Source organism: Struthio camelus, chromosome Z (assembly GCF_040807025.1).
Source record: "Struthio camelus isolate bStrCam1 chromosome Z, bStrCam1.hap1, whole genome shotgun sequence".
Classification (NCBI taxonomy): Eukaryota; Metazoa; Chordata; class Aves; order Struthioniformes; family Struthionidae; genus Struthio; species Struthio camelus.
The window spans coordinates 22,048,514-22,062,401 of record NC_090982.1 but is presented as its reverse complement, the minus strand read 5'-3'; the positions used below and the strand labels follow the sequence as shown (position 1 = coordinate 22,062,401).

Here is a 13,888-nt window from a genome sequence, read left to right as displayed (position 1 = left end):
TGAAGGTAAGATATAAACCATTTTAAACTAAATGACAAAATAATTAGGACTGATCTCTGTAAAAGGTAATTCATTTTTGTATACTAAAAATCTTAACTTTTGGTACATTAATCAATTACACATTATTGTCTTTTATCTTTGTTAGTTTGTCATCAGTTATGGTAACAGTAGGGGAATAAGTATCTAAATAGGTGTATAAATAAATAAGTATTATTAGGTGGTACATCAGTCTTTTAACTCTTTGACGTGCAGCGTTCTCAGTAACGCTCAGCACCTAATAGCGATTGTACATGCAGTGTAAAGCCTGCAAGTCAGGACCCTACCAAATGAAGCATTAGCTAGTTGCTCCCTCAAAATAATTTTAAATACTTCTTGAACATTTGGTTACAGATCACAGTAAAGTTAACTTCTAGATAATTTGTGTAAGTATGTATGTGAGTGTGAGTGTGAATACATAAAATCTTTACAAAAAGCTTCACGATGTGCTGTATTGTGCTATGGATCGCTAGAAAGTTTGGGATTTTTAAGTGTTGACTTAGAAGCATAATTATGGAGTTTGAAATTTAAGTACGGTTTACAAATCCGAAGTTAAAATGCCTTGAACATTGTTATTTTACTGACCTGTCGGCAGTGACTCCCTTAGTCAACTGCACACACTTTCTGCAATTTTTGTGTAATAGTATTGAAAATCTGGAAGAATTCTCGTGGAAAAGCACAGTGTAGTCATTTCGCCCATTATAGATTAAGTGGCACTATGGAAGATTAGCTAATGGATTCACCTCAATTCCTCAAGGGCTGTGATTCACCATATAAATCCCCGCCATGCAGTAACTGGCACAGTTTTCAATGCACTGTCAAGAGTGAATCCAAACGGAGCTAATGTAGCGCAGAGGGGATGATTTATTCTCCCACTACAAAGGGTGTTGCTTTCTCAGCCCACTGACATGAGTTAGTAAATTATCTCACAACTGCCTATCTAGAAACATCCTTAAATGATTTAAATCAGTCATTGCTCTTGACCCCTCTTTAAAGCAATGCCTGCTTACACCAGCTGAAGCACTGACCCAGTGTTGTGTGAATTCTATTTTTTAATACCCATCACACAGGATCCTTGGGTGTAAATTCTGAAAAGAAAGGAAAGGTGTGTGGGGGGGAATTATTTCTTGCTGATGACCGAGAAACCTTTGATAATGAATGCAGGCACGTTGCATGATCCTCCCACCTTTATACGCAAAACTGTCCAGATGCTACCTGCCTGCTTGACCCTACCCATACATCACTGCTCCTGGATGTGCTTTGGCACATATTTTCCCATGGGCATCTGCTGACCATGTCTAGGCCATGCTTGCATGACCTTGAGTTGAGCACAGACTTCAAGGGCAAAGAAGCATTGTCATAGTTCTCCCTAAGTAGATAACTTTTAGAATTTGGGCCTTGGAGTACAGCATTATTCTTCAAGTATTGAAGAATACAAGACCCTCACCCCTGCAAGTGAGGGTCTAAGAACCAAAATGGTTCATGTGCAGATTAATGGGCAGCAAGCCTTTATAACACTGAAAGGAAGGATGCATTCCAGAAAGGAATTGTTGCTGAGTGGCAAAAAAAATATATTCTAGTTCAGAAAGTCAAATTTTCTACCACAAAACTGTTTCATAAATGTATTCCCGCAAAGTTGCAGCATGCATTCAGATGGTACTCAGTCTCATTTTTTACAGCTGGGTTTTGCAATTATTTTAAATTTCCAGAAATTTTGTTGACCTCAAGAAGGCCAAAGAGTTGGCAGTACCTGAATACTACCTGTCCAGTCTGTACAGAAATCAGGTAATGGAGGTGACCAAGTCGAAAGCTTTCTGCTGGGGCATTGTCAGTGACGTATACCTCAAAGTCTTGGGGAGAGAGAAGGATAATAAAAACTCTGCTATTTTTGTGTCCATTTTCTTATTGGTAGCTCCCTGTCATGCTTGACAAGGAGAATGGTATCTAGATTTCAAAATAAATTTGCTAAGTTTTTCTTTTCTTATAAAATTATGTATCCGTTGTCATTTGCAGTCCCAGATACAAGTCAGTGGTGATCCCTGTGCAAAAGAATGGGCAGTGGCCAAAAGAGAGTATTTGAATAAAACACAAACAAACAAACAAAATCCCTCAAGTCATTGGTGCACTGTTTTCTTCCAAAGTGGTACAATTGTAATAGACAGTCATAATAAAAACTAGCTGAATACTTTGCTTAGTTGCACTCAGTGTACTGGTGTCTTTAAAGAAAATACTTTTATTAAACATCCTAAAAAAAAAAAAAAATCCCAAGCATTTGGTAAGATATTTGGAAGTAATTTTTATTCTGTTCCTGGTACTCCTTCCAGCTAGAAGCAAACTTTTAATTGCTTATTTAGAGGGTTTCTGGTATATATTTTATTATATCTGCTGAACTCTGAACATTTAAGTACATCACTAAATTAAGGTCTCAAGTGCTATAGGACTACTTATGTCAATTTTTGCTATGCAGATGGAAGAGCTACCCCAAACCTATTAAAAAAAAAACAACTTCTTTTTCCATATCTGCAATTCTGTGATGAATTTGTTTTCCTAGAAACAGAAGGTGAGGGTGAAATTAGGCTCAACTAGGAAAATACAGTCTCAGGCACTGTGTGAGAGCAAGAGTGTATGCAACAAGTCAACTTAAGTCATGACTGAGAATGAGAAAAAGTTGGGGACAGGGGCAAGTCTGATACATGAGCTTGAGCCAGGGTCTCAAGCAATTCACTACTCCGTGAATATTAATTCCAATGGTACAACTCATAAAGGACTGCACGACTGGACTTTTTTATAGCATATTGAGTATTTGCAAGTCTTTCACAGACTGTAAACAAATTTTCAGTGCCAAAATGTGCATTTCAACTCAAATTTTCTTAGCTTTTTATTCTTAACTATTGTTATTTTATTCTATTTTATTATTTTTAAAATAATCTTACTTTGCTACTTTTACGGGTTAACTGTTATTTTAACATTACATTGACGCTACCCAGGCAAAAAATGCACTAGGTTAGCATTTCCTGCCTTCAGTCTGTTATCTTGACACATAAGTACAGTACAACAGCTGGTTTGTTCCTGGAGCTCCTGAGGGGACTTTTATTCTCAGAGCTGAATTTCCTTCTCAGCTTTAGCTGTAGGGGTGTTCACATGTCTGACTTTCCAAGCAGCACTTTTCCCCCAGCACCGCTCTGAGGTTATGATAATAGTGCCGATAAGGCAGTCAAATGGGATAATCTCTGGTTTGTGAAAGGAGAAGCGGGGGGGAGGGAAAATTAGTAAGAATTGCTTTTGTGTCACAGGACCTTGCATGTGTTTTAAATCCAGCAAAAACAACTAAAGTTACACATTCAACCGCATTACTTTTGGCATATGCATTTTGGCAAACACAGACACCTGTCAGAGCAGTGGTTCACAACCCCTTCACCCCCTTCACTCCCCCTTCCCCCATTCTGTAGAGTTTTGGAAGGAAAGTATCAATTCAGGCACTGCAATTTAAGAGCAGAAATGCCAAACTATGTTGATGGTAAAAGTATTCACAGAAGGAAAACCTAATGAATGATTTCTGTTTTTTATCAAAGTTGCTATCACTAATAGTTTCGCCCAACTCTGTAATAGGGAAAGATGCGCAGAACATTATGTTTCCTTTCCATCTAGGCAAACGTCTCAGAACACTTCCTAAGAAATTAATTGTATTCAGTCCAGACTTGCATGCTGCCATCCCACAGGAAATGGGTCAGCAATCCATTAAGATGCCATTAGATAATCTAATTTGGAACTTAATCTCTAAATTAACCATGCTCCATACTTGAAGCATACTTGAGAGAAAGAAAAAAAGTTTATGTTTGAATCGATAGGGGAGCTGAAGCGTGAAGAAGGCTGTTTGTTTTTTCTGTAGCTGTGGTCACGTCTCAAGCCGTCTGGTAACCAGGAGAAACCAGACATGATGTAATTCCAGATTGAACTTGAACTTCAGGGACTTAGAATGGGGGAACAATGGACCATAGGAATCAATAATGTCCATTTTCCACATGATTATGTTTGGAGCTTTAAGTTAACCTTTTTGGGAGAAGCAGCAAAAACTGCAGTGTGACCAAAATGAGATGATCCAGAAGCAAGATGTTAAGAGTAAAGAAAACAACTTCAGTAATATTTTCTGAGCAGTACTGCAGATTCCAGCAGGATTAGAAAAGTTCCCGCTCTGCAGTAAACTGGTTGCCTGTTCTGAGCACTCTTTGTTCACTTAGGTAGGACAAACTTAATCTTACGTTTCCTGTCAGATGATTTTTGGCAGCAGTGTTAGGGAAGGAGGAGCATATTGCAGAGAATTCCCAAGTGTAAACTTTATCTTTAACCCCTTGGTTACTCCAGATTTCTGCTTGGTCGTCTTAACTCCAGTTGTTCCTTTTGAAGCAGTAAAATTACACGCATTTTTTTTCCTGCAGTTAGGATTATCTGCATTTAATTAAGCTAATTCCATAAATAAACTTTTCATTATATATATTTTTTAAAAGTGCTAAGATATGGAACCTAACAAATTGCAACTGGAAATTAAAAAATTTAGGAAAAAAAAGTAAAAAGTCTACTGTGATTAGGTCTACAGATATGTCTACTGACATTTTTGGAAGAGAGAATCACATTAGATTTAGAGAAAAACAATAGTTTGGACATTTAAGGGAGGCCCCTTTTCTAAATCTTTCCTTTGCACATTCCCACGGTTGTTTTCTTTTTGGACCATCCCTGCACTCCTCTTTGTATTCTTATTTATTTGTTTCAGTAAGCTTATCAGAAAGTGTGGAGGCTGTTTTCCGTAGGCGACACAGGTGTCCTTGGTCACCCGAGCCCTTACTCTCCATGGCTTGGCTCTGTGGGAGTGGGGTGTCTGGCTGTTTGCAGCCCCCTGTGTGCACGTGTGTGCTTGCAGAGCTCCTTCAGCCCCGTCCCTGCACCAGACACACGTGCACAAGCGGTCCGGAGCACAGAACCGGCGCACAACATTTCCCTGGGCCCTATTTCTGTTGGGGACTTTCTTTAATATCGGGCAGCTGTGTGGCCTCTCCCTGACCCTTTACCTTTTCTGTCACTCTGTCACGAAAAGACGTCTACAGGGAAAAGATGCAGCATCACAACAGCAGGATCCCCCTTTCCCTCCTCCAGGCGCAAGTCAGAAGGTCTTCACCTCCTCCGCTTGTGAGATAGGTGGTATGTGCCCAACTAAACTATGAAAGTCTTCCTGAGCTAAGAAGAGATATACTTAATAGGGTATCTCTTGAAAAAAGACCCACGTTGGAGGTGTCGTTTGGCAGCTGTTTAACTGCAGATACTAGTGTAGTGTAGAGAGTAACATAATTACTGCATTAAGTAGATGTTGAGGGATGGTTATTCTTTTGGCAGAAATGTGTGAGTTGGAATTTGGCCAGGGCACAAGGTTAGCACAATTGCTCTTCCAAAGTTCATGTGTTCGTAACAATTTGACACGGTAGAGTTCCCTGTGTTTCTGTGGAGGAGCACTGCTTAATATAGAGTTAGAAAAACCTTGCTCGGTGACTCACTTGTGCCATTTCTGTCAACATCAAAAGCATTTCTTCCTCTTCCGGCCGAAGACTGGCCTGGCATGTTGTGGTTTACCTTGGGTAAGCTGGTATGTTCATGCAAAGGGCAGTAAGCCTGCAAGAAGAAAATACTGTTTTAGGTATATTTAATGGGAGACTTTCTTTTGTGGATGGTGCAATACTCTTACAGGTTTTTGAAAATTTTGAAAAGGTATTAACTGGTGGAAAATGAGAATGCTAAAATGCTTCTGATTTGCTCAGGTCTGATTGAATTTGTGGGTTTTTTTTCCCATTTTTTAGACTTTATTATTCTCTTTATGCTATTATAATCTGAAAAGTAGACTGCGTATACCTTTAATACTGGTACTGCTTGTGGTCTGTTCCAGTAATATCTTAATCAGAGTTTCTTGAAAGAGGAGTTATTATCTTTAGAAGGATCTCATGGCAGAAACCTTGATTGAATTAATATGTTAAAGCTGTAACAGAGAATGTTAACCCTCTAGGACACTTGTAGAGTTTTTCTTTGCTCTTTTATTACATTTGAATGGATAAACAAATTATACATGCTGTGGATAGACAGGCGAGTGATGCCTGTATAGCACATGTGATATTGTTAATCCAGATATGGTGAGAGAACACTGTCGGTGCTAGTAAAATTACTCAGAGGTATAGGGCTTCAGGAAGGTGGTCCTGTGAACCACAGTCTCTCTCACAAGGGCTACTGGTCTGAATCTCACAGGTAACTGTAAGCAATGTCTAATGTTATTTTTCTTGTAATTTTGTTTGAGACATAGCTCTCATGAGCGTAGAGCAGGTTTGGCGGGGCGGGGAGGGGGGAAGGTCTCATTTTATGTTCTCAGTGGCAGATATTTGTACTATAATCTCCATCAGCCCAGGGCTCCACAGATTTCTTCAGGAAAAGTGAGCTGGAGAGAGGAATAGATGTGCTTTTTTCCAGGAACACGCAGAATGCTTTTTTGCCTGGAGGAACAGGCACCTGAGCAGAGGGACATCCCTTTAGCTGCTGCAGGAGCAGCGAGCTCCTGTGCACACCGGGCGGCAGGCAGAGCTTGGGTGCACCTTGCTCTTCCCCTGTGTTGTGGCACCTGGTGAACAGGGAAAAGAGCATTGCCCCTGCTTTTCTGAAACCAAGGGCTGCAAGCTTACTGGAGCCTTACATGGAACACCAAATAGTGTGGTGAAGGAAACCCCCGACAGAGTTTCGTGTGTAGTTAGCATTTACTGGTGCTTAACTTTTGCTAGGAAGCTCTGTGGAGAAACCACAGATGTTTTTTGTGGTGGAAACTAAGCTCTCCTGTTCTCACAGAAGATCACTTCAGAGCAAGTTTGAGAAAATTGAGAGGGAATATTCATCTTCTGGGCTCTCAGTCTGGCTTGCATGATGGGCACTAGCTTTATTTTTGGTTGCACACAGAAGCCCTAGGGAACTGCAAAGCAGGGTGTGACTCATATGGCAATTGAAAGTTCAGCTAATTTGCTATTAATTTTTATGGGAACTTTATGTGGGAGTGTGGTATAGACAACTGTATCTTTGCAGCGTAGCAAAGCCTGTATTGTATTTCTGGTTATTCTTTGCCTCGCTGCCATTCTCAGAGCATTGAGCTATGATTAATGCTTCATTGCGTTGTTTATATCAATAATTTTGACTCATGTTTCCTCTTTGGTTTGTACTAAATACTTGCTGGTGGAATCAGGACCGCAGTGTCCCAGGATGCGGCTACATCAAACTGCGGTTTGATAATTCCTAAAGTTTTGTTGCTAAATTAGAAACTGAGCTCATCAGGCTTTGAAAATCCTGCCCATCCTTGTTGCGGGTGAGACTTAGCTGCTGCCCGGTGGACGAGGGTAGGTCAGAGGCTTTGGGACACCTGAGGAGCAGCTCCTTTTCCAAGCACAGCACAGGAACGGCGCATCTGTGCGCCAGCGCCGCCGGGGCGCCGTCAGGCTCCCCGTTACCTCCAGCGGTTGGAAGGTAGCAGCCGTCGGTGTCCCCCGGTGCTTGGCCAGCGCACCGCGAGTAAGGGGCTTATAAAACTCATTTGGGATCTGCACGGCGTTAACGTGCGAGATTTATTCCTCCCTGAGAATTCATGAGCAGCACTGACAAATTTATTGCGCGCTGCATTTTTGTCATGGTCATAATATAAGATGGCAGGTTTGAAAGGTTTAAGTAAATATCTATATTAAATTTGTTAGTCATATGGCCATGACAGTCCTATTAGTCATTTGCTGCAATTTATTTTTATTGAGCACTTTCCAAAATACCAAGATCTCTGTCTCCCCTGTGTGAAGAATTGGATAAGAAAGCTGTTACAAATAATAATTCGTTCTTTATCAGCATTAACTGCTTTCCATCATCCACTGTAGACATTAGAAGGCTGTCAACTTTAAAACAAAAAAGTCACATAAACATCCAGCCACTAAAGTGCACTGTAATTCTCCAGAAAGATAACCCGAAAGTAGTCTATCTAGCCCTCACAACAAAAATATTTTTCATATGTATTACTGTGTTGACCTGATACAAAATTTTCATTCTTTTAGTCACTATTATATTTTGTTTAAAGTGGCTGAACGCTGTAAATCCTGTGTAACAGGGCTGTAAATCCAGTGTATACTGTAGAGCAGGTGTTCAGGCAGATCCTAAACAAACAGGTCTGCTTTTCTTTGTTTTGTTTTGTTTTCCTTTATTACTATCTCTTATTTTTACAAATCCCTGTACTTTGAAATGATTTCTGTTGTTGTTGTTATTTCATAATTTACTTCTTAGCATCACTGAAATCCGAAGAGGTGGAAACAAGAAACACGTTTTCAAACAAAGGTTGTGAGGGAGGATGAAGAAAAGTTGAAACAATAAAGTCCCTCAGATGTTCTGGTATTGAATACTTTTTTACAACCAGTATCACGTTGGACAAATCTGTCATGCATAAGTGGGTTTAAGTCTTTGCCATTATTATAACATTTGTTATAGAAATATGGTTTTTGAGTTTCAAAAAGGAAGTATTTCTTCAACAACAAAAACTAATGTATGTGGAACAGTTAACTGGATAGGAAAAAGGAAAAAAAGGAAAATCTTTAATCAAATAGATTAGCTGATCTTATATTTTGAAAATATATCAAGTATTTTGTTAAAAAAAGGATGAAAAAACCCTGAATTTTCAGGTAACATTCAAGAATATGCCCAATTGAAAAGAAAAGCTGTTGAATATTATTGTTACTTCAGACATATTACAGACATCTTCGGGTATCCGTCCTTTTCATAATTCCTCAAGGATGACATGAGTCCTGCACCCTTCGGAGTTTGGCCATGACTGAGATAGGCAGGGCTGCCAGTTTTTCCACGTTTTGGTGTGTAAAGCAGAGCTGTTGTTAGGAATCAAAATACTAAATCAGCAGGTTTAGTAAGGTGAAGAATACTGAGCAGCAGTAGATGACAGGAGCTGTTGCTATTAACTCTAGTATGAATCACCTGAGGAACACGGTTACAGGATTTTACAAAATAAGTTGACCCCTTTCTTCAGCATTCACACAGCAGCAACTGAAAGGATTACATAAATCTGTCAAGTGAAGTGTAATTATTGCATATAAATTTAGTTGTTTAAAAGGGTCTGGCTTCCTCTTAATGGCTGTTGCTAGCATTACCCAGCAGCGTACAGACTTATTCAGGGAGAGAGTACTACAGGGGGGAGACCACAGAAACGGAAGGAAGAAAACTTGTGGTGTCCAGCCCTCACAAAAATATAACAGAGTTTTCAGATTTCGGAAGTGTTGTCATGAAGCATATCAGTCTAATCCCAGAGTGTATTTCCAAGCAAGGAGCAAGTATCCGGTGCGGAGGAACATTCGATACGACACAATGCGAGGGAAGCGTGTGTTTGCACACTGTGTGTCCAGTTTTGTTTTTACTTGTTTGGTAATGATTGCTGACATAATGATGCCATTTTCCTTCTGAATAAATTTGACCAGACTTTCTCAAAAGCCCATTATTTCTGAGTTGCCAGGATCACATCTAAGTAAAAGGCTGCTCAGAGTCTGCTCTGGCTACTGAATAGAGGCCGCTCAGGCCTCCTTTCTTTGGGCGCCCATCTTGCAAATGCTTTATAGTGGGTCCTGCACCTATTACTAGTCGGGACTTGGTAAAAATGTGCGTGTCATTGGGACCTAAACTCCTCAGTGACATAAGTGCTTTTGAAATAGAGATTTAAGCTTCAAAGTCATTGAACCGTCTTTGAAAATGTTTCCTTTCTCATGATTCAGTTGAAGAATCTGTGGGACTCGTTGCTACCACTAACCTCAGGTGTTCACATGCTCCGTGTTATCCCATGTTCCTTAGGCACTTATATTTTTCAAAAAATATCTGGAAAAAAATATTTTTTCCGATATTAAAACTCTTCTAGTCCAAGCTGTCTGTTCTACTGTTCTGCAGCTCAGAGGCACGGTTTGTGATCTGAGAGAGGATAAACTGCTGGACTGCAAGAGAGTAGAAAAACGCACAGAGAATTTAAACACTGAACCTTTTTTTGTGTGTGTGTTCTTGAAAGGAGCAGTCTAACTTGTACACTGTAATGAATTTCATTAGCTAGCTCTTAAATAATATCTGTTGGTCCTGTGTGGTGTCAAATATATGGTGTAGCTGTAGCTGCTCTGTGCACTTGTGTCTGGAATTTTTTTATAGATAAACAAGCAATTTAGTGTAAGAAAGACAATAGTGACACTACTTGCAATTGAGACTGGCAGAATTACTTTTCTTCAAGCAAATCATGCTTTTGCAAAGAAAACTGTATAGTTGAAGCTCAGGTGATATTCACAAATTTATTTCCTTCTTTTAATGAATATAATGAATATTGCTTTAATTCTTATTCACATTCATTGTCTTCCGGTTTTTGCAACATGCTTAATTTGTGTTTCATTTTCTCTCTCTCTTTCTCTCTCCTTGTTTCTTTCTCCCCCTTTCAACAGTCCTGGTACCTGGGCTAGCTTGGTTCCTTTTCAAGTATCAAATAGGACACCAATCCTGCCGACAAACGTCCCAAATTATGGTTTGAACATAATCGGAGAGCCTTTCCTTCAAGCAGAAACAAGCAACTGAGGGAAAAAAAAAAGAAATAAAAGCAAAATTAAAAAAGAAAAAAAGAAAGGAAGAAAAGATGAGAAACGAACCTGAAGAAAGAAGAAAAATAGACCAGCAATTGCAGCACTTACAATCACTAAATCCCTTACGATTGAAACTGTAATGACATACAGAGGGTCGATGATATTTCACTGATGGGTAGAATGCAGCCCCTGCTAAGTAGCCTTTGTTATATGAAGTCTGCTGGGAAATAGATGTTCTGTCTCTGACAATATATTTTAACTGACTTTCTAGATGCCTTAATATTTGCATGATAAGCTAGTTTTATTGGTTTAGTATTCTTGTTGTTTACGCATGGGATCACTATTCCTGGTTATCTCACAAAACAAAGGCTAGGCGGCAGCAACAGAGCTGCAGGAGGACAAGGGCTGTGAGCCAGTCATTTTCTCAGCACTCTGATTTCTAGATGTTTTAAAAATAAGCTCTGTAGCCTTTAGTTATCAGTATGGATTTATTAAACTTTGGCCCTTCACCAAGCCTTTTCTAGTGTGTTACCCAGTTTGAAATTTTCAAAGTCAGTAATGAACACACGGGCTCTATGGAAGAAATGCCTCTACGCAGGTGAAAGTGTTATCTCCTCATGCAACAGTAAAAACAGAAAGAAAGAAAATGAACATTTTCCCCGCTAAAGAAACACTTACAGAGGCAAGTGCAATTGAAAAATCATATCTAAGGGGTCATCATTATAAGTCCTTCAGCCCTTGGACTCTAAATTGAGGGGATTAAAGAAAGAATTTAAAATTACTTTGAACAAATTTATTTTTCCCCTCAGTTTTTGAGGGCATTAAAAGGCATTAAATCAAGACAAATCATGTCATTGAGAAGAAGAAATCATTGGAAACACAGCACTTATGTTGGTTAGCTGCTGCCTCCACAGAGGGGTAGGATTTATTTATTTAAAGTTACTGCTTGCATCAAGAACCCTTAGGGTTTATGTATGGTTTTGTAAAATCTGCATCATAGAGACAAAGAGATAGGCAAATCCATGCCGCTAGGACAAAGCTTACCGTTTACAAACTGGTAATACCAGGATGGGGATACGTTATATTTAAAACAATGCACTCTCAAAGTAGGTCTAATCACAGGGTGCTGAAACATTGCATGGTGCTTTCAGAGATTAGCCTTGTTCCACAAATCTCACACATTGACAGAAATATAATGTGCATGGGTAGACAAATTTTGCCTCTATGTCTCTTTAAAAAAAATAATCGATTAAAATACTCTTTCCAGTAATCCTGATTTGCACGAAGATATAATGTCCACATTACGTGCCTTGCCTTGAAATCAAAAAAATGGAAAAAAAACAAAAAAACAAAAAACACAAAAAAATTGACATCACTACACTTGTTTTGCTGCATTTATTATCATTTTAAATCTTTACCATTTTTATGACAAAATATTTTGTACTCCAGATGGGAAAAAAGTGTGACATCATGGATTTTTTAGACAGTTATACCTTTATCTCACATTTATAAAGCATATCATGGCTGTGTATAGTTGCCGCTTAAAAATTGTAATCGACCAGCAATATTTTCAGTATTTTGGTGTTTTTTCTATTAACCTTTCATGTTTTTCATCTTCCAATTAATATTTGGGGGGGAGGGGGTTCAAATTTATACGAATTATGCAATACCAAGTTTTGCCTATGTAGGTAGTGCTTTTAGCTGTATTGGTTATTATAGGTAAGTATACAGATTTAAAAGAAAAAAAAGAATAATGTATGCTTTTTTTGTTTGTTTTAATTGACCAAAGTGGGTACTGCTATTTTTGCAGTGTGATGAGGTCCTTTTGTGTACTGAGAGATGGACAGGGGATTTTTTTTTATACATATATATATATTCTGGGGTGGGTGGGGAGGATTTTTAACACTTTACAGTGTAGCTGTGAAGCAGTGCACCCTTAGCCAGGCAAGGGCTGCAAAGCGACTGTTCTGCCTACTGTGACAAACTTTCAAATCGGTTCCCTCTTTTTAACTTCCCACCTGGGGTGCAAGCTGAAATCATTTCTGGATTTAAAAAATAAATAATGAATTCTGTTGGAGGCAGACTTGACTTGAGGAAATTGTTTTACTTTAAATTTCTTTTTTTCTAAGAGAGAGAAAAAGAAAGAGAGAGGTCAAGACCCACAGTGAAATGAACACTTTTCCATTCTGGCAAAGATACTGCATCCTAAAGTGTCCATTGCAGGAGATGTTTTTAGCTCAGAATGACAAAGATGTTTGCTTTGTCTAGGAAATGCACATACAGGGCCAAAATCTTTGCTGGCGTAACTCCATTGACTCCAGTTGACTCTGGAGTTGTTCCTGCAGAGAATTTGACTCCCTTCGTCTACATGACTGGTAAATAGCCTTCTTTTTTTTGTCTTCGTCAAACTTTTTTTTTGGTGGGGGGGTTGTTAGCACACAGCATATGGGTTGCAGCCTTCTGCCTTTCAGTGTCTTCGTAGGCAGCAGGTCAGACAGGGAGCTCCGGACTGCAGTGCGAACGGAGGTTTTGAGCGTGCGGGTTTAGGTTGTGATGTAAATAGAGGTTTATTTCCAGTGCAGTCAGAACTTGCGGATCAGTAGTGAGCCTGTCACTGGAGACCTTTTACACACCAGGGGATCCCCGAGACGCTCAGCTTGGCATAGGGTAGGGTGCTTTTTTCCTTCAGAGCACATCCCTTTTTTGGGGTGTGAGTGAGGGAGGGAGCAGACTGGTGAAAAAGGGGCTCCCTGTGGGATAATCCAGCCCCGGCGGCTGTCCCTACGCTTCAGAGGTTTCCCTGGAGCCTCACACTGCGGGGCGGCCCTGGCTCCGTCTCCGGCCCTGGGACCTCCTGACCGTGGTGGGAGCACCGCCGCACCACAAGAGAAGCTGTAGAAAAGAAAATCCTTAAGATTTATATGTAGCTAAATTGCATAAACTAAAAAAAAAAAATCAACTTTATGTTGCTCTTTTTCTGAGCCCCATAGTAAGTGAATTCATTCACTAAGTAAATGGCTGTTGAGAGTAAAGGAGAGGTAGTAGGCCCACCTTGAGGATATCTCAGGCTGTGACCTGGTAAAATGACCAATGTATTGCCCTTTCAGCACATCACTGTTACAGAGCAGTTAGGAAGCGCAGGTGTGTGCTGCGGACAGTCCTTGATTAGTACCATTAGCAAGGTGTCCGCCTAGGCT

General features: G+C 39.7%; 1 protein-coding gene across 2 annotated transcripts in view; it reads left to right on the top strand.

The window, feature by feature from the left end:
- NFIB (nuclear factor I B) overlaps window positions 1-13,888 on the top strand; it is a 174,279-nt gene that overhangs the window by 157,248 nt on the left and 3,143 nt on the right. The window contains exon 12 of one of the 2 annotated variants that reach the window (XM_068928890.1): window positions 10,557-11,373. In XM_068928890.1, the coding sequence (XP_068784991.1) occupies window positions 10,557-10,686 (130 nt within the window). In that variant the 3' untranslated portion in view covers window positions 10,687-11,373. Of the gene's footprint in view, window positions 1-10,556; window positions 12,015-13,888 lie in introns of those variants that run through there. The other variant, XM_068928891.1, reaches the window with a different exon arrangement.